Source organism: Oncorhynchus keta, chromosome 18, assembly GCF_023373465.1.
Source record: "Oncorhynchus keta strain PuntledgeMale-10-30-2019 chromosome 18, Oket_V2, whole genome shotgun sequence".
Lineage (NCBI taxonomy): Eukaryota > Metazoa > Chordata > Actinopteri > Salmoniformes > Salmonidae > Oncorhynchus > Oncorhynchus keta.
Window position 1 is genome coordinate 20,441,845 of NC_068438.1, and position 21,929 is coordinate 20,463,773.

The 21,929-nt window shown below is 43.7% G+C and overlaps 1 protein-coding gene across 2 annotated transcripts in view; it reads left to right on the forward strand.

The window, feature by feature from the left end:
- Window positions 1-21,929, forward strand: part of LOC118396965 (calcium-binding protein 8) — a 121,651-nt gene that overhangs the window by 11,164 nt on the left and 88,558 nt on the right. For both annotated transcript variants that reach the window (XM_035791355.2, XM_035791354.2), the window contains exon 2: window positions 12,561-12,685. In XM_035791355.2, coding sequence (XP_035647248.1) covers window positions 12,568-12,685 — 118 coding nt within the window. In that variant the 5' untranslated portion in view covers window positions 12,561-12,567. The remainder of the gene's footprint in view (window positions 1-12,560; window positions 12,686-21,929) is intronic.

Genomic DNA, 21,929 nt, shown 5'->3' on the forward strand with positions numbered 1-21,929 from the left:
AGCACTGTCCTGCTGTTTGAACTATGTATACAGTACAGTAGCGGATGGTTTAGTTAGCCCGGCACTGTCCTGCCCAGCACTGACCTGCTGTTTGAACTATGTATACAGTACAGTAGTGGATGGTTTAGTTAGCCCGGATGGTTTAGTTAGCCCAGCACTGTCCTGCTGTTTGAACTATGTATACAGTACAGTAGTGGATGGTTTAGTTAGCCCGGCACTGACCTGCTGTTTGAACTATGTATACAGTACAGTAGCGGATGGTTTAGTTAGCCCAGCACTGACCTGCTGTTTGAACTATGTACAGTTGAAGTTGGAGGTTTACATACACTTATGTTGGAGTCATTAAAACTAATTTTCCAACCAGTCCACAAATTTCTTGTTAACAAACTACAGTTTTGGCAAGTCGGTTAGGACATAACTTTGTGCATGACACAAGTCATTTTTCTAACAATTGTTTACTGACAGATTATTTCACTTATAATTCACTGTATCACAATTCTAGTGGGTCAGAAGTTTACATACACAAAGTTGAATGTGCCTTTAAACAGCTCGCAAAATTCCAGAAAATTATGTCATGGCTTTAAAAGCTTCTGATAGGCTAATTGACATAATTTGAGTCAATTGGATGTGTACCTGTGGATGTATTGCAAGGCCTACCTTCAAACACAATGCCTCTTTGCTTGACATCATGGGAAAATCAAAAGATATCAGCCAAGACCTCAGAAAATAAATTGTAGACCTCCACAAGTCAGGTTCATCCTTGGGAGCAATTTCCAAACGGCGTGAAGGTACCCCATTCATCTGTACAAACATAGTATGCAAGTATAAACACCATGGGACCACGCAGCCGTCATGCCGCTCAGGAAGGAGACGCATTCATACCGCTCAGGAAGGAGACGCATTCTGTCTCCTAGAGATGAACGTACTTTGGTGCGAAAAGTGCAAATCAATCCCAGAACAACAGCAAAGGACCTTGTGAAGATGCTGAAGGAAACAGGTACAAAAGTATCAATATCCACAGTTAAACTAGTCCTATATTGACATAACCTGAAAGGCCGCTCAGCAAGGAAGGAGACGCTGCTCCAAAACCGTCATAAAAAAAACAGACTACGGTTTGCAACTGCACATGGGGACAAAGATCGTACCTTTTGGAAAAATGTCCTCTGGTCTGATGAAACAAAAATAGAACTGTTTGGCCATAATGACCATCGTTATGTTTGGAGGAAAAAGGGGGAGGCTTGCAAGCCGAAGAACACCATCCCAACCGTGAAGCACTGGGGTGGCAGCATCATGTTGTGGCAGTACTTTGCTGCAGGAGGGACTGGTGCACTTCACAAAATAGATGGCGTCATAAGGAAGGAAAATTACGTGGGTGTATTGAAGCAACATCTCAAGACATCAGTCAGGAAGTTAAAGCTTGGTCTCAAATGGGTCTTCCAAATGAACAATGACCCCAAGCATGCTTCCAAAGTTGTGGCAAAATGGCTTAAGGACAACAAAGTCAAGGTATTGGAGTGGCCATCACACATCCCTGACCTCGATTCCATAGAAAATGTGTGTGCAGAACTGACTCAGTTACACCAGCTCTGTGTAAGGGATCTCGTCCTTCTCTTCTGATGAGGAGTAGCGAGAAGGATCGGAGGACCAATTTGCAGCGTGGTAAGTGTCCATAATGTTTATTTTAATACATAAACTGAACACTACGAAATACAAAACAATAAACGTGAAATGAACGAAGCAGTCCCGTGTGGTACGAACACTAATACGGAAGACAAACACCCACGAAACACAGGTGGAAAAAAGGCTACCTAAGTATGATTCTCAATCAAAGACAACTAACGACACCTGCCTCTGATTGAGAACCATACTAGGCCGAAACACAAAAACCAACATAGAAAAAAATAGACTGCCCACCCCAACTCACGCCCTGACCATACTAAACAAAGACAAAACAAAGGACCTAAGGTCAGAACCTGACAGTACCCACCCCCAAAGGTGCGGACTCCGGTCGCAAAACCTAAACCTATAGGGGAGGGTCTGGGTGGGCGTCTGTCCGAGGTGGCGGCTCTGGCGCCGGATGTGGACCCCACTCCACCATAGTCCTTCTCAGCCTCTCTATTCGCCTCCGTGGCCTCTTAAGAGTGGCGACCCTCGCCGCCGACCTCGGACTGGGGACCGAATGGACGGGAGATTCCGGCAGCGCTGGAAGGACAAGAGATTCCGGAGCGCCGGACAGGCGGGGGGCTCCGGCAGCGCCGGACAGGCGGGGGACTCCGGCAGCGCCGGACAGGTGGGAGACTCCGGCAGCTCTGGAGTGAAGGGCGATTCTGGCATCGCCTGGCTGACTGACGGCTCTGGCTGCTCCATGCTGACTGACGGCTCTGGCAGCTCCATGCTGACTGACGGCTCTGGCAGCTCCTGGCTGACTGACGGCTCCGGCAGGTCCTGGCTGACTGACGGCTCTGGCAGCTCCATGCTGACTGATGGCTCTGGCAGCTCCTGGCTGACTGACGGCTCAGGACAGACAGGCGGCTATGGCAGCTCAGGACAGACTGGCGGCTCTGGCAGCTCAGGACAGACTGGCGGCTCTGGCAGCTCAGGACAGACTGGCGGCTCTGGCAGCTCAGGACAGACGGGAGGCTCTGGCAGCTCAGGACAGACGGGAGACTCTGGCAGCTCAGGACAGATGGGAGACTCTGGCAGCTCAGGACAGACGGGAGACTCTGGCAGCTCAGGACAGACGGGAGACTCTGGCAGCTCAGGACAGACGGGAGACTCTGGCAGCGCTGGAGAGGAAGAAGGCTCTGACAGCACTGGACAGGCGGGAGCACCTGTAGGGAGAAGACGGAGAGACAGCCTGGTGCGTGGGGCTGCCACTGGAGGGCTGGTACATGGAGGTGGCACCAGATAGACCGGACCGTGAAGGCGCACAGGAAGTCTCGAGCACCAAGCCTGCCCAACTTTACCTGGTTGAATGCTCCCGTAGCCAGGCCAGTGCGGCGAGGTGGAATACACAAACTGACTGCCCACCCCAACTCACGCCCTGACCATACTAAACAAAGACAAAACAAAGGAATTAAGGTCAGAACGTGACACTCTGTCAGGAGGAATGGGCCAAAAGTCACCCACTTATTGTGGGAAGCATGTGGAAGGCTACCTGAAAAATTAGTTAGTTAATTAAACAATTTAAAGGCAATGCTACCAAATACGAATTGAGTGTATGTAAACGTCTGACCCACTGGCAATGTAATGAACATTTTGAAAATGTAATGTAATGAAAATTTAGCAAAAGCTGAAATAAATCATTCTCTCTACTATTATTCGCCTCAACTTTACATTCTGAGGAGGGATGTGTGTTCCATTAACGTGTTGGTATGACGAGAATAGCTATTGCAATTATAGGGCCTTGTTCGTTCCACTGAGTGCAACAACACTGCTTGTACTGTCATACGTATCTGAACCCAGGACGTAGAGAAAATGAGGTGACTGTGTGGTTAGGGAAGTAAGGTATAGATGTAGGAGGTAGCAATAGGTTTACAGTAAGTGGAGTGGATGGCTCTCAAGCTGGAAACCATACAGAGCATCACACATTGCTCAGCTGGAGAGTGATTGCAAGCCAAACCATGACAAATGTCCCTCAATTGCGAGTGTTGGTTGGGGGAGTGTTCAGCTGAGAAAGTGTAGCCCACATTACCCTTTGGCCTATGAGCTACATGGTTCTGAGTGGTACAGTGGATTTTAAAATGTTTATATCACACATAGCCTCTTTCTTTTAACTCCTCATTCAGTTTCAAGAGGCGTCCTCCCATCCTCCTCTCAGTGTCTAATCAAAACAGAAGCCAATTAGAGCAAGGAAGTGCTTGCGCCCAAATCCCCTGCGCTCTCTCTCGCTCCCTGTTTTTATTTTCTGTTCTGTGATACCCCTGGGCTTCGATTTATTCAATAATGAATAGGAAAACATACCCCCTTGTTATGCTGGCATCACAGTGGGAGAGATGATTTATTATTACTTTTTTATGGGGGAGTAGATCAGCATTATTATTGCAGATAGATTCAAATCAGATCAAATGTATTTATAAAGCCCTTCTTACATCAGCTGATATCTCAAAGTGCAAAGATTGTGGCTTCTATCAATGTAGTTGTCTGCACCATTTCCAATCCCCCATATATATATTTTCTGTAAATATATATTAATTTAAATATATACTGTATTTTATTATTAAATATATTTTCATTCTTTATTATTTTCCCCTAACCCTACCAACCCTCCGCTAATTGAAGTAAACTAATGGACAACAATACGTAGGCTTCCATTTCCATTTTATACATACTATACTGAACAAAAATATAAACGCAGCAGTCCCATGCTTTAGCTGAAATAAAAGATCCCAGAAATGTTCCATATGCACAAAAGCTTATTTTTCTCAAATTTAGTTTACATCCCTGTTCGTGAGCATTTCTCCTTTGCCAAAATAATCCATTCACCTGACAGGTGTGAAATATCAAGAAGCTGGTTAAACAGCACGATCATTACACAGGTGTACCTTGTGCTGGAGACAATAAAAGGCCACTCTAAAATGTGCAGTTTTGTCACACAACACAATGCCACAGATGTCTCAAGTTTTGAGGGAGCGTGCAATTGGCATGCTGACTGCAGGAATGTCAAACAGAGCTGTTGCCAGATCATTTAATGTTAATTTCTCTATCATAAGCCTCCAACATCATTTTAGAGAATTAGGCAGTAAGTCCAACTGGCCTCACAACCACAGACCGACCACGTGTAACCACGCCAGCCCACGACCTCCACATTCGCCTTTTTCACCTGCGGGATCGTCTGAGATCAGCCTCCCGGACAGTTGATGAAACTGAGGAGTATTTATGTCTGTAATAAAGCCCTTTTGTAGGGAAAACTCATTCTCATTCCCCAGTGGGTGGGCCTTTCTCCCAAGTGGGTGGCTGCATCCCTGCCCAGTCATTTTAAATCCATAGATTAGGGCCTAATGAATTGATTTAAATTGACTGATTTCCTTATATGAACTGTAACTCAGTAAAATCATTGAAATTGTTGCATGTTGCATTTATATTTTTGTTCAGTATATGCAATTTTTACAGACACAGTAGTGATCATTAGTGATCTTTTTTAAATGTATTTTTTAGCTACCCTCAACCCCTCCCATCTATCTCTGAAAACCATCCAGTTTTGATGTCTAATTGCCATATCTTTTTCAATTGTGCTGTGATGTTTCACAAAAGTTCTGAATCTTTCTATTCTCATAGTTTCTACGGATTGTAAATTGAAGATAAACATTTTTGCTAAGATTATTATTATATTATTGATCGACTGACTATGTCTTTTCAAGTCAACCAGCAGTGCTATTTGCAGAGTTAGCTCCAGGTAAATGTTACAATTCTTCAGCCATTCCTGAAGCTGCGAGTGGGAGAGTGTAACTACTACTTTGGGATCTGAAAATATGGACATCGTCACCTTCTGTTAATTTGGTTTGTATTGTGTTTTTTTGATTATATCACATGGGAAAAATAACTCAAGATAGTTCCCAGTCTCCAATTAAGGGTCAACTTTGGACTCAGCATGTTGTTTATCTTTCTAGTAACATATCCCACTAACTCACTGTTGAAGACCATCAGTAGGCTTGTGTGAGCAGCAGCATATAGAACTCTGAGTCTCTAAGCTCACAGACTGATGTAGACGGTGCAGGCTCAGAGAAGCCTCAGTAACGCCATCCCTCACTTCCCCTAACCTGCTATAATTACAGCTATTCAGATGAACTGGCAGTGCCAGTGTTTCCTCTTCATCACGTTCAGCACCATGTACTGCAGGCTAATGATAGAGGTCAGCCATGTTTGGGTTACAGCTTGTTGTATGGGCACTCGGGTAGATAGACAGGAGCTCTAGTCTAATGACTGCACTCTCTTTTCCTCTCTCTCTCTCTTGTTTCCTTTCTTTCCTCTCTCTTTGTTGTTCTTCACTCTCTATCTCAACACGGGGGCCCCTCAGGGGTGCAAGACAAAGGAGCTGATCGTGGACTACAGGAAGCGGAGAGCTGAGCACGCCCCCATCCACATCGACAGGGCTGTAGTGGAGTGGGTTGAGAGCTTCAAGTTCCTCAGTGTCCACATCACTAAGGAATTATCATGGTCCAAACACACCAACACAATAGTGAAGAGGGCACGACAACACCTTTTCCCCCTCAAGAGGCTGAAAATATTTGTCATGGGCTCTCAGATCCTCAAAAATGTCTACAGCTGCACCATTAGCATCTTGACTGGCTGCATCACCACTTGGTATGGCAACTGCTTGGTATCTGACTGTAAGCCGTTACAGAGGGTAGTGCGTACGGTCCAGTACATCACAGGGGCCAATCTCCCTGCCATCCAGGTCCTCCATACCAGGCGTTGTCAGAGGAAGGCCCCAAAAATTGTCAAAGACTCCAGCCACCAAAATCATAAACTGTTCTCTCTGCTACCGCACTGCAAGCGGCACCGATGAACGAAGTCTGGAACCAACAGGACCCTGACAGCTTCTACCCAAAGCCATAACACTGCTAAATAGTTGGTTAAATATACTGAACAAAATTATAAACGCAACATGCAAAATGTTGGTCCCATGTTTCATGAGCTGAAATAAAAAATCCCAAAATGTTCCATACACACAAAATCTTTTTTATCTCTAATTTTGTGCACACATTTGTTTACATCCCTGTTGGTGAGCATTTATCCTTTACCAAGACAATCCATCCATCTGACAGTGGTGGCATATCAATAAACTGATTAAACAGCATGAACATTACACAGGTGCTCCTTGTGCATGGGACATTAAAAAGGCAACTCTAAAATGTGCAGCTTTGTCACACAACACAGTGCCACAGATGTTTCAAATTTTGAGGGAGCGTGCAATTGGCAGTACACCCAACTGGCCTCACAACCGCAGACCATGTGTATGTCGTGTGGGCAAGCAGTTTGCTGATGTCGACGTTGTGAACAGAATGCCCCATGATGGTGTTGTGGTTATGGTATGAGCAGGCATAAGCTTCGGACTATGAACACAATTGCATTTTATCAAAGGGAATTTTCCTGTTGTCGTGCTATTCATCTGGCGCTATCACCTCATATTTCAGCATAAGCCCTATATCACAAGGATCTGTACACAATTCCTGGAAGCTGAAAATGTCTCAGTTCTTCCATGGCCTGCATACTCACCCGACATGTCACCCATTGAGCATGTTTGAGATGCTCTTGATCAACGTGTACGACAGCGTGTTCCCGTTCCAAAAGCCAGCAACTTCCCACAGCCATTGAAGAGGAGTAGGACAACATGCCACAGGCCATAATCAACAGCCTGATCAACTCTATGTGAAGGAGATGTGTCACGCTGCATGAGGCAAATGGTGGTCACACCAGGTAATGCCTGGTTTTCTGATCCAAACCCATAACTTTTTTTTAAGGTGTCTGTGACCAACAGATGCAAATCTTTATTCCCAGTCATTTGAAATCCATTAATTAATTTAAATGGACTGATTTCCTTGTATGAACTCAGTAAAATCTTTGAAATTGTTGCATGTTGTGTTTATATTTTTGTTCTGTGTAGTTAACGAAAAAGCTACCCGGACTATCTGCATTGACCCTTTTTTGAGTCATTACATACGCTAAATCAAATCAAATCAAATCAAATGTATTTATATAGCCCTTCGTACATCAGCTGATATCTCAAAGTGCTGTACAGAAACCCAGCCTAAAACCCCAAACAGCAAACAATGCAGGTGTAAAAGCACGGTGTATACGCTGCTGCTTCTGTTTATCATGTCGCCTAGTCCCTACCTGTATGTACATATCAACCTCAATTACTCAAGTTACTCATTGTATATTTTTTCATTGTGTTATTATTTTTTAAATTATTTTTCTATTTTTCGCTGCATTGTCGGCAAGGGCCTGTAAGTAAGTGTTTCACGGTTAGTTTACACCTGTTGTTTTACAAATCATGTGACACATAACATTAGATATATTTCTCTCTCTCTCTCTCTAATTCAATTTAGGGGGATTTATTGGCAAGGGAAACATGTGTTTACATTGACAAAGCAAGTGGAATAGATCATAAACAAAAGTTAAATGAACAATAAAAAATGTACAGTAAACATTACACTCACAAAAGTTCCAAAATAATAAAGACATTTAAAATGGCATATTATGTACAGTGTTGTAATGATGTGCAAATAGTTAAAGTACAAAAGGGAATATAAATAAACATAAATATAGGTTGCATTTACAATGTTGTTTGTTCTTCACTGGTTGCCCTTTTCTTGTGGCAACAGGCCACACATTTTGCTGCTGTGATTGCACACTGTGGTATTTCACCCAATAGATATGGGAGTTTATCAAAATTGGATTTGTTTTCTAATTCTTTGTGGGTCTGTGTAATCTGAGGGAAATATGTGTCTCTAATATGGTCATACATTTGGCAGAGGGTTAGGAAGTGCAGTTCAGTGTCCACCTCATTTTGTGGGCAGTGTGCACATAACCTTTATTCTCTTGAGAGCTAGATCTTCCCTCTTTCTCAATAGCAAGGCTATGCTAACTGAGTCTATACATAGTCAAAGATTTCCTTAATTTTGGGTCAGTCACAGTGGTCAGGTATTATACCACTGTACTCTCTGTTTAGGTGTCAAATAGCATTCTAGTTTGCACTGTTTTTTGTAATTTCTTTCCAATGTATCAAGTATTTTTTTCTCTCTCATGATTTGGTTGGTTCTAATTGTGTTGCTGTCCTGGGTCTCTGCGGGTTATGTTTGTGTTTGTGAACAGAGCCCCAGTGTCACGCCCTGACCTTAGAGATCTCTGTTTATTATCTATATTTTGGTTGGGTCAGGGTGTGACTAGGGTGGGTACTCTAGTTTTTGTATATATATGTTTTATTTTTCTTTGTTGGCCTAGTATGGATCCCAATCAGAGACAGCTGTCTATCGTTGTCTCTGATTGGGGATCATACTTAGGCATCCCTTTTCCCCACCTTCAGTTGTGGGATCTTGTCTTTTTTTGATTGCATGTATTTTTGCACGACGAAGCTTTTCGTTCATTGAATTGTTTATTGTATTTTTTTGCTGGTTCACATTTTAATAAAATATAATGAACTCAAATCACTCTGCGCCTTGGTCTACCCTTAATGACGAATGTTACACCCAGGACAAGCTCGGTTAGGGGGCTCATCTCCAGGTTAATTTTTCTGTAGGTGATAGCTATGTTATGAAAGGTTTGAGAATCGCTTCCTTTGAGGTGGGTGGAGAATTTGTGTTGTGGAGAAATGACCAGGCAGGAGACGGGAGTACAGTTTGTTTCGCTTAGTCAAAACCTCTCGTGCTGTACAGCCCCTGCCCAATAGTGCCCATGTGCATTTTCTTTTAGGTGTAGTAACATAACACTTCCGTTATACATTACTGCTTAGTAACATTATAGTAACTAATAATATAAACCATTACTTTTGTCTTATTGAGATTTACTGTCAGGTCTTAGGTCTGACAGAATCTGTGCAGAAGATGTAGGTGCTGCTGTAGGCCCTACTTGGTAGGGGATAGAAGCACCAGATCATCAGCAAACAGAAGACATTTGACTTCAGATTATAGTAGGGTGAAGCCGGGTACTGCAGACTGTTTTAGTGCCCTTGCCAATTTGTTGAAATATATGTTGAAGAGGCTGGGGCTTAAGCTGCATCCCTGTCTCAACCCCCGGCCCTGTGGAAAGAAATGTGTTTTTTGCTCATTTTAACCGCAAACTTGTTGTTTGTGTACATGGATTTTATAATGTCGTATGTTTTTCCCCCAACACCACTTTCCATCAATTTGTGTAGCAGACCCTCAAGCCAAATTGAGACAAAAGCTTTTTTGAAATAAAAAAAACATGTCTTTGTTTTGGTTTGTTTGTTTGTCAATTAGAGTGTGCAGGGTAAATATGTGGTCTGTCGTACGGTAATTTGGTAAAAAAAGATAATTTGACATTTGCTCAGTAGTTTGTTTTTGCTGAGGAAATGTATGAGTCTGCTGTTAATGATAATGCAGAGGATTTTCCCAAGGTTGCTGTTGATGCATATCCCCCGGTAGTTATTGTGATCAAATTTGTCTTGGGGTGATCAGTCCTTAGTTCCAAATATTGGGGAAGATGCCAGAGCGGAGGATGATGTTAAAGAGTTTAAGTATAGCCAATTGGAATTTGTGGTCTGTATATTTTATCATTTATACTATCAACCCCACAGGTCTTTTTGGGTTGGAGGGTTTGTATTTTGTCCTGTAGTTCATTCAATTTAATTGGAGAATACAGTAGGTTCTGGTAGTCCTTAAAAAGTTGATTCTAAGATTTGTATTTGATCATGTATATGCTTTTGCTGTTTTTTCTTTGTTATAGAGCCAAAAAGATTGGAGAAGTGGTTTATCCATACATCTCTGTTTTGGATAGATAACTTTTCATGTTTTTGTTTGTTTAGAGTTTTCAAATTTTCCCAGAAATGGTTAGATTGTATGGATTCTTCAATTACATTGAGCTGATTTCTGGTGTGCTGGTCCTTCTTTTTCCGTAGTGTATTTCAGTATTGTTTCAGTGATTCACCACAGTGAAGGGTTAGGCTCAGGTGTTTCAGGATCTCTATATTTTTGGTTGGATAGGTTTCTCAATTTCTTTCTTAGGTTTTTGCATTCTTCATCAATCCATTTGTCAAAGTTGCTAATTTTCTTAGGTTGTCTGCTTGAATTTTTTTTATTTGATAGGGAAGCTGAGATGTCAAATATACGGTTTAGGTTTTCTACTGCCAAGTTTACACCTTCATTATTACAGTAAAACCCTTTTTATCAGGATATTGTCTAGAAGGGATTACATTTCTTGTTGCCTAATAGTTTTTTGGTAGATTTCCATACTACTTTACTTCCATCTACAGCATTTCTTAATATTATTTAGTTTCTTTGGCTTTGATGCCTCATGATTGAGCATAGCTCTGTTCATGTAGAGTGTGACTTTGCTGTGATCTGATAGGGGGGTCAGTGGACTGACTGTGAACGCTCTAAGAGACTCTGGGTTGAGGTCAGTGATAAAGTAGTCTACAGTACTACTGCCAAGAGATGGGCTATAGGTGTACCTCCCAAAGGAGTCCCCTCGAAGCCTACCATCAGCTATGTACATACCCAGCATCCAACAGAGCGGCAATAGTTGTGACCCGTTTTTGTTGGTCATAGTTGTCTCTATGGGGGAGGGAATGCTGTCACCTCCAGGTAGGTGTTTGTCCGGTTATTGTCCAGTTCTGGTATTTAGGTCGCCACAGACTAGTACATGTCCCTGAGCCTGGAAATTGTTGATCTCCCCCTTTAGGATGGAGAAGCTGTCCTCGTTAAAGTATGGGGATTTTTGGGGGGGGACATAGGTAGCACACAATAAAAAAAATTCTCTGTTGAGATAATATCCTTATTAATTTCGAGACAGATGTAAAATGTTCCTGTTTTGACTAATTCAACAGAGTGGGTTGTCTGCTCTTTATCAAATTAGCATCCCCCCTGTGTCTCTTCCCTGTTTCACACCTGGTAGTTTGGTGGATGGGACTACCAGCTCTCTGTAACCTAGAGGGCAACCAGTGTGTCCGTCTCCTTTATACCATGTGTCTTGTAGGATGACAATGTCTGTATTTCCAATTTCTTTGATGAAGTCTGGGTTCCTGATCTTTAGGCCAAAGGAAGATGACCTCAGACCTTGTATATTCCAAAATGTGATAGTAAAAGCGTTGTGTTCCATAGTGTCTAGTGTTGTTTTTGTGTGGTTTAGGGCCGGACCATCAAAGTAGGTGTGAGCAGAGCATGTTGAGCATCTGATACATACCACTTAGGTTGCAGGATGTGGCTTGGGCGGGTGTAATAGTTGGGGTTAGGCCTGTTGCTCTTCTCATGGCTTGGGCATATGTCCTGCTGTCATGTTGAGGTCCTTGCCACAGGGACGGGGGGCATGAGGTGGGCAGAAGGGGCCTAGGTCTGAAATGGGGGCTATATAGGCTGTGGCCAGCGTTGCTTGAGATGGTCTTAGCTGTTTGGGGTGTGGCTGGTGATGCTGTGGTCTGGGTGTAGGTCCTCTTGATGTGGGTTCTCTCGATGCAGGTCCTTCGGGAGGGGTCTTGTAGGTCTGGGAGGGCGTCTCGTTGGTCTGGGCGGGGTGTACGTTGCTCTGTTGCTCCTGTGTGAGGTGCTTGGGCTACGTTTAAGGGTGACATCCTTCAGGGTCCTAGCAAATGCTGAGATTGCTGTCTTGTAGAGGTGGACCTGGTTGTAAAGCCAGGGTGGAGTGGTGGGTATACATTAGGTTTTGAGACACAGTCTCGCGAAATGCTTGCATTCACCCGCTGTATGGTTGGCAAGGTAAAAGTATTTTCGTGGTAGCAGGGTGGAGATAACCACTTGTGCGTTGGAGAAAGTGGAAGAAGCATTTTCAATCACTCCCCTGATTGCTCTCTCTCTCTCTCTCTCTGTCATGTTCAGATCTCACTGATCCTAAACTAATCAGTCCACCCTTTCTCTCTCACACAGGGACAAGATGCCGTTCCACCATGTGACGGCAGGACTGCTGTACAAGGGGAACTACCTGAGTCACTCTCTGTCTGAGGACAATGACAGTGACCAGCTGGCCAGCATCTCTGTGGAGGAGCTAGATGGTGAGTCTCCTCATGGCTTGGCCTGGTACTACTGGGGCTAGGTTGGTTTGGCCTTGGTTTGGTTTGGTTGGGTTGGGCTTGGTTGTTTCTGGTGAGAGGGGATAGAGATTAGGACTGGGACTGTGGATTTGGCTGGTGAGGGTCATAGAGAGAGATTGAGTTTAGGCCGGGGTTTGTGTGTTTGAATTGAGCAGGATAAATAGTAGGCTATATATGGGATAAGTAGTAAGATAGTAAGTATTCTGAGCCATGAATCACAGAGGTTGGACCAGTCAAAACATTTATTTACAAACACTGCTTGCCCCTGTTGCTGGAGCCAACAAAGCATTGGCTTTATAAACTATGACTATGAATTTTCTTATCACTTATCGCACAAGTAGAATTTGATTAATGGGCTCTTGCTCTCTCTTGGCATTAATTAGAGGAAGTAGGTGAGTCTGTGTTTATGAATGCTTTTATCTTGTGTGTGTGTGTACGTTGTTCTGAAACTAATCACCCCACTGGCCAGCCCGGCGGTGGAACCCAGCCCAGGCCTGATCGATATGATTCTGCTGGAAACAACAACATCATCACAGTGCTCATAGTGGAGGGGGGGATTAACTACACTAGCTGCTCTCATACCATAAATACTGTATTAATAAAATGATGCCACCCTAAAAATATATTTTGGTATTTGTTTCAATTGTCCATTGTTGAAATAGTCCCAAAATGTTTTGCTTGTCAGCAATCCTGTTGTCAAAATATGTAACTTTCAAAATACAGAAATCATCATCTTATGATGCATTTCTAAAACATTTTTAATTTGGTATTTTGTTACGTTACAGCCTTATTATAAAATTGATCAAATATATATTGTACAAACAATACCTCATAATGACAAAGCAAAAACAGGTTTTTAAAAATTTGGGCAAATGAATTTAAAAATAAAAAATAGAAATATATTTTTTACATAAGTATTCAGACCCTTTGCTATGAGACTTGAAATTGACCTTGTGTTGCGTGCCTTTGGAGTCCACCTTTGGTAAATTCAATTGATTGGACATGATCAGGCACACTTTTATTTTTTTTATTTTATTTCACCTTTATTTAACCAGGTAGGCTAGTTGAGAACAAGTTCTCATTTGCAACTGCGACCTGGCCAAGATAAAGCATAGCAGTGTGAACAGACAACACAGAGTTACACATGGAGTAAACAATTAGCAAGTCAATAACACAGTAGAAAAAAATGGGCAGTCTATATACAATGTGTGCAAAAGGCATGAGGAGGTAGGCGAATAATACAATTTTGCAGATTAACACTGGAGTGATAAATGATCAGATGGGCATGTACAAGTAGAGATATTGGTGTGCAAAAGAGCAGAAAAGTAAATAAATAAAAACAGTATAAAAACAGTATGGGAATGAGGTAGGTGAAAAAGGGTGAGCTATTTACCTATAGACTATGTACAGCTGCAGCGATCGGTTAGCTGCTCGGATAGCTGATGTTTGAAGTTGGTGAGGGAGATAAAAGTCTCCAACTTCAGCGATTTTGCAATTCGTTCCAGTCACAGGCAGCAGAGTACTGGAACGAAAGGCGGCCAAATGAGGTGTTGGCTTTAGGGATGATCAGTGAGATACACCTGCTGGAGCGCGTGCTACGGATGGGTGTTGCCATCGTGACCAGTGAACTGAGATAAGGCGGAGCTTTACCTAGCATGGACTTGTAGATGACCTGGAGCCAGTGGGTCTGGCGACGAATATGTAGTGAGGGCCAGCCGACTAGAGCATACAAGTCGCAGTGGTGGGTGGTATAAGGTGCTTTAGTGACAAAACGGATGGCACTGTGATAGACTGCATCCAGTTTGCTGAGTAGAGTGTTGGAAGCCATTTTGTAGATGACATCGCCGAAGTCGAGGATCGGTAGGATAGTCAGTTTTACTAGGGTAAGCTTGGCAGCGTGAGTGAAGGAGGCTTTGTTGCGGAATAGAAAGCCGACTCTGGATTTGATTTTTGATTGGAGATGTTTGATGTGAGTCTGGAAGGAGAGTTTGCAGTCTAGCCAGACACCTAGGTACTTATAGATGTCCACATATTCAAGGTTGGAACCATCCAGGGTGGTGATGCTAGTCGGGCATGCGGGTGCAGGCAGCGATCGGTTGAAAAGCATGCATTTGGTTTTACTCGCGTTTAAGAGCAGTTGGAGGCCACGGAAGGAGTGCTGTATGGCATTGAAGCTCGTTTGGAGGTTTGATAGCACAGTGTCCAATGACGGGCCGAAAGTATATAGAATGGTGTCGTCTGCGTAGAGGTGGATCAGGGAATCGCCCGCAGCAAGAGCAACATCATTGATATATACAGAGAAAAGAGTCGGCCCGAGAATTGAACCCTGTGGCACCCCCATAGAGACTGCCAGAGGACCGGACAGCATGCCCTCTGATTTGACACACTGAACTCTGTCTGCAAAGTAATTGGTGAACCAGGCAAGGCAGTCATCCGAAAAACCGAGGCTGTTGAGTCTGCCGATAAGAATTTGGTTATTGACAGAGTCGAAAGCCTTGGCGAGGTCGATGAAGACGGCTGCACAGTACTGTCTTTTATCGATGGCGGTTATGATATCATTTAGTACCTTGAGTGTGGCTGAGGTGCACCCGTGACCGGCTCGGAAACCAGATTGCACAGCGGAGAAGGTACGGTGGGATTCTACTGGGACACAACTGTCTACATAAGGTCCCACAGTTGACAGTGCATGTCAGAGCAAAAACCAAGCCATGAGTTCGAAGGAATTGTCCGTAGAGCTCCGAGATAGGATTATGTTGAGGCACAGATCTGGGGAAATGTACCAAAACATTCCTGGAGCATTGAAGGTCCCCAATAACACAGTGGCCTCCATCATTCTTATATGAAAGAAGTTTGGAACCGCCAAGTCTCTTCCTAAAGCTGGCCGCCCAGTCAAACTGAGCAATCAGGGGAGAAGGGCCTTGATCAGGGAGGTGACCAAGAATCCGATGGTCACTCTGACAGAGCTCTCAGAGTTCCTCTGTGGAGATGGGAGAACCTTCCAGAAGGACAACCATCTCTGCAGCACTCCACCCAATCAGGCCTTTATGGCAGAGTGGCCAGAAGAGGGGCGGGGGCGTATGCCTTATGGTTAACGAGACGTGGTGTGGTCACAATAACATACAGGAACTCAAGTCCTTCTGTTCACCTGATTTAGAATTCCTCACAATCAAATGTTGACAGCATTATCTACCAAGGGAATTCTCTTTACTATAATCACAGCCATATATATTCCCCCCCAAGCAGACACATCGATGGCTCTGAACTAACTTTATTTGACTCTATGTAAACTGGAAACCACATATCCTGAGGCTGCATTCATTGTAGCTGGGGATTTTAACAAGTTTAATCTGAAAACAAGACTCCCTAAATTGTATCAGCATATCGATTGTGCAACCAGGGCTGGTAAAACCTTGGATCATTGCTATTGTAACTTCCCCAACGCATATAAGGCCCTCCCTCGCCCTCCTTTCGGAAAAACTGACCACGACTCCATTTTGTTGCTCCCTGCCTACAGACAGAAGCTAAAACAAGAAGCTCCCGCGCTCAGGTCTGTTCAACGCTCGTCCGACCAATCTGATTCCACGCTCCAAGACTGCTTCCATCACGTGGATTGGGATTTGTTCCACACTGCGTCCAACAACAACATTGACAAATACGCTGAATCGGTGAGCGAGTTCATTAGAAAGTGCATTGAAGATGTCGTTGCCATAGCAACGATTAAAACATTCCCAAACCAGAAACCGTGGATTGATGGCAGCATTCAGGTGAAACTGAAAGCCCGAACCACTGCTTTTAACCAGGGCAAGGTGACCGGAAACATGACCGAATAAAAACAGTGTTGCTATTCCCTCCCCAAGGCAATCAAACAAGCTAAGCGTCAGTATAGAGACAAAGTAGAGTCGCAATTCAATGGCACAAGAGGTATGTGGCAGGGTCTACAGTCAATCACGGATTACAAAAAGAAAACAATTACAAAAAGAAAACCAGCCCTGTCACGGACCAGGTTGGCTTGCTCCCAGGCAGACTAAATAACTTTTTTTCCCGCTTTGAGGACAATATAGTGCCACTGACACGGCCTGCAACCAAAACATGTGGGCTCTCCTTCACTGCAGCCGACATGAGTAAAACATTTAAACGTGTTAACCCTCGCAAGGCTGCAGGCTCAGATGGCATCCCCAGCCGCGCACTCAGAGCATGCGCAGACCAGCTGGCTGGTGTATTTACGGACATATTCAATCAATCCTTATCCCAGTCTGCTGTTCCCACATGCTTCAAGAGCGCCACCATTGTTCCTGTTCCCAAGAAAGTTAAGGTAACTGAGCTAAATGACTACTGCCCCGTAGCACTCACTTCCGTCATCATGAAGTGCTTTGAGAGACTAGTCAAGGCCCATATCACCTCCACCCTACCTGACACCCTAGACCCACTCCAATTTGTTTACTGCCCAAATAGGTCCACAGACGATGAAATTTCAACCACACTGCACACTTCCCTAACCCATCTGGACAAGAGGAATACCTATGTGAGAATGCTGTTCATCGACTACAGCTCAGCATTTAACACCATAGTACCCTCCAAACTCGTCATCAAGCTCGAGACCCTGGGTCTCGACCCCGCCCTGTGCAACTGGGTACTGGACTTCCTGACGGGCCGCCCCCAGGTGGGGAGGGTAGGTAACACCATCTCCACCCCGCTGATCCTCAACACTGGGGCCCCACAAGGGTGCGTTCTGAGCCCTCTCCTGTACTCCCTTTTCACCCAAGATTGCATGGCCATGCACGCCTCCAACTCAATCATCAAGTTTGCGGACGACACTACAGTGGTAGGCTTGATTACCAACAATGACGAGACGGCCTACAGGGAGGAGGTGAGGGCCCTCGGAGTGTGGTGTCAGGAAAATAACCTCACACTCAACGTCAACAAAACTAAGGAGATGATTGTGGACTTCAGGAAACAGCAGAGGGAGCACCCCCCTATCCACATCGATGGGACAGTAGTGGAGAGGGTAGTAAGTTTTAAGTTCCTCTGCGTACACATCACAGACAAACTGAATTGGTTCAACCACACAGACAGCATCGTGAAGAAGGCGCAGCAGCGCCTCTTCGACCTCAGGAGGCTGAAGAAATTTGGCTTGTCACCAAAAGCACTCACAAACTTCTACAGATGCACAATCGAGAGCATCCTGTCGGGCTGTATCACCGCCTGGTACGGCAACTGCTCCGCCCACAACCGTAAGGCTCTCCGGAGGGTAGTGAGGTCTGCACAACGCATCACCGGGGGCAAATTACCTGCCCTCCAGGACACCTACACCACAGGAAGGCCATAAAGATCATCAAGGACAACAACCACTCGAGCCACTGCCTGTTCACCCCGCTATCATCCAGAAGGCGAAGTCAGTACAGGTGCATCAAAGCAGGGACCAAGAGACTGAAAAACAGCTTCTATCTCAAGGCCATCAGACTGTTAAACAGCCACCACTAACATTGAGTGGCTGCTGCCAACACACTGACTCAACTCCAGCCACTTTAATAATGGGAATTGATGGAAATTGATGTAAAATATATCACTAGCCACTTTAAACCATGCTACTTAATATAATGTTTACATACCCTACATTATTCATCTTATATGTATATGTATATACTGTACCCTATATCATCTACTACATCTTTATGTTATACATGTATCACTAGCCACTTTAAACTATGCCACTTTGTTTACATGTCCCTACATTACTCATCCCATATGTATATACTGTACTCGATACCATCTACTCCATCTTGCCTATGCCGTTCTGTACCATCACTCATTCATATCTTTATGTACATATTCATTATCCCTTGTGTGTATAAGGTAGTAGTTTTGGAATTGTTAGGTGAGATTACTCATTGGTTATTACTGCATTGTCGGAACTAGAAGCATTTCGCTACACTCGCATTAACATCTGCTAACCATGTGTATGTGACAAATACATTTAATTTGATATGAGAAGGAAGCCACTCCTTAGTAAGAGACACGTTTTTTATATTTTATTTTGTTACGTTACAGCCTTATTCTAAAATTGAGATTGCTTGGAGTTTGGCACCTAAAGGCACCTTAACACTCTCAGACCATGAGAAACAAGATTCTCTGGTCTGATGAACCCAAGATTGAACTCTTTGGCCTGAATACCAAGTGTCATGTCTAGAGGAAACCTGGCACCATCCCTACGGTGAAGCATGGTGGTGGCAGCATCACACTGTGTAGATGTTTTTCAGCTTCAAGGAATGGGAGACTATTCAGGATTGGAGGGAAAGAGGAGCGGGGCAACGCAGAGAGAGATCCTTGATGAAAACCTGCTCCAGAGCACTCTGGACCTCAGACTGTCGCAAAGGTTCACCTTCCAACAGGACAACGACTCTAAGCACACAGCCAAGACAACGCAGGAGTGGCTTCGGGACAAGTCTCTGAATGTCCTTGAGTTGCCCAGCCAGAGACCAGACTTTAACCTGATCGAATATCTCTGGAGAGACCTGAAAATAGATGTGCAGCGATGCTCCATGTCCAACCTGACAGAGCTTGAGCGGATCTGCAGAGAAGAATGGGAGATACTCCCCAAATACAGGTGTGCCACGCTTGTTGCATCATACCTAAGAATACTCAAGGCTGTAATTGCTGCCAAAGGTGCAAAGTACTGAGTAAAGGGTCTGAATACTTATGTAAATAAGGTATTTCTGTTTTTTATTTTCAGAACATTTGCAAGTATTTCTAAAAACCTGTTTTTGCTTTGCCATTATGGGGTATTTTGTGTAGATTAACGAGGGAAAAAACTATCTAATCCATTTTAGAATATTTATTTTAAAAAATATTAACCTTTATTTAACTAGGCAAATCAGTTAAGAACAAATTCTTATTTATAATGATGGCCTACCCCGGCCAAACCCGGACGACGCTAGGCCAATACAGCCTGAATTCGAACCAGAGATTGTAGTGATGCCTCTTGCACTGAGATGCAGTGCCTTGGACTGCTGCGCCAATCGGGAGTGTAACGTAACAGAATGTGGAAAAAGAGAACGGGCCTGAAAACTTTCCAAAAGCACTGTAACAACACTACACTAGAGTAATGATTAGCCATCATCTCCTTGGCTTATTAATTGATCCATAGTACTATACACAGGCTGCTACCATTTCAACAATGTTCACCATTTCTACCATGGGGATATTTACTGAGGAAATTTGGTGTAGCTACCTGTAAGTGTCTTTATCTATGGCCATTAAAGTGAAACAATGTTACTGTACTGCGTTGAACTAGCTGACTCACTGCATACAGCACGTTGTCATCAGTCAGCTTTAGTACAGGTACACATTGTTAAACTCTCAGCCTGTTGGAGGGGATGTAGTTTCCTTTTGTGTCTTATTCTACTTGCATGTTTTGGACTGTTTGATTTGTGTGTGGTTGGTATGTGTGTGTGCAGTGCTCTGAGCACTGCAGCATGTAGAATAGATGTTGGTGTGGGTAGAGAGCTTTGTGTACCAGGTAGTCTTGCCTCCGTTGAGGCCGATCTGTGCTGCTACTGCTTCTGCTGCTGTGTCTGAAAGGTCAGGCAAGATGTGGATATGATATTGTAATTTATAGACACATACAGCACTGACAGCACTAACTTCATATCACAAAGCACATAACACACATTTGATACATTGAGAAAGTAGGGATAAGTAGCGTTCAGTAGGGAGACACTATTTTTAACACCGTTTTTCTAAACAGGAGCTACTACTTGTCACGAACCGGCTCAAAGCCCGTAACAAAAGGGAGACAACGTGGAGATAAGGAGTAACAAAATATATATTTATTAAATAAGTAACTAAGTATAATATACAATGGTGTCTGTAATCAGTAATCAGTAGTGTAAGTGAGTGTTTTGCATGAATGTGATAATGCAGGATGTTGAAAGATGCTAAAGCAAACAACCAAAAAACCACCAAGAAAAACAACCAAATCTATAAAGGTGTCTGCATGGAGAGAGTCTCCTCCATGAATGGGGAAGTGGTGTATTTATCCTGGGAGACACCGGGCCCAGGTGTTTCCCATGTAGCTGACGACCCTCCCAACTCCACCCACCAGCATCCTAATAAGGAAATAACAGAGAGAGAATACGGCAGACAGAGTGGGAGGGTCGTCACATACTTGAAGTTGTTCAATTAAAACAAATATTGAAGTTTTATGTTGTAAAAAGTTTTGCTATGGTGTGCCCTACTGAACATGAGTGCTGATGCACTTGGCCTAGATTGCAATGCAGGGTGCTGTTAAAGTGACTCTAAATTGAAGTATTTTTTACTCTGATTCATTTCTCCACCTGACATTTTCCTTGGTTATTCCTGTTCCTTTGGTATTACTTTGTCATACAGGATGTTAAATTATTCTCCCCTGTAAAGCTTTGGTTTTGAGAGCATCAGAGCACGTGATTGATATGGGAGCAGTTGTGCATGAAATAGAGAAAAAGCGGGAGAGAGCTGTATGAATATACGACCCGTGGTCTGAATGTTGTTGGTGTTCAAATGGGCCCGAGCCCTCACACAGGAACCTACTCTACAAAGGCCTGAGTCACTCACTGTTCTGTTCTGCTGTGATCCTCCTGATGGGTTTATTCATGAGGTGCTAATTTCAATGTACCAAAATAAATCCATACACCTTTGATGTGCTTGTGTTTTTCTCTGTTTTGTTGTGCTGTGTGTGTGTGTGTGTTCTCTTTCACAAACACATTGCTAAAACGAGTGTCTCTGGTTAGAACAAGCTTTTGTACTCTGTTATGAATGATAATGGCTGAGTGTGTTTGCTCGGGCCAGATGTTTTGGGAAGCAGGGAAGGACAAAATACTTTTCAGAGGCAACAACTAACCTGAACCCTCGGTAACATCTGAGTGCTTTTATGATCCGAAATATCATTTCAGATTTTACGAGGTGATTTTAAATACAGAGAAAAAACATGACATTTACACGCCATTGTCCTCCTTGCAACTCAGAGCTCCAAATCACTCCTACTAATCCTGACTGGCTATGAATAAATGACAGCTTCTCAGCACATGCTTGACAGGTGATTGACCAAGGATAGGCTAAAGATTGGCAGCATGGGCAGGCCTCCCCTAGCATGAAACTTTACTTCACGCTTAGGTTATCTTTACACTACAATAAGTATCAGTTAACCTGTTGTTTGCTCCTTCTCATGGTT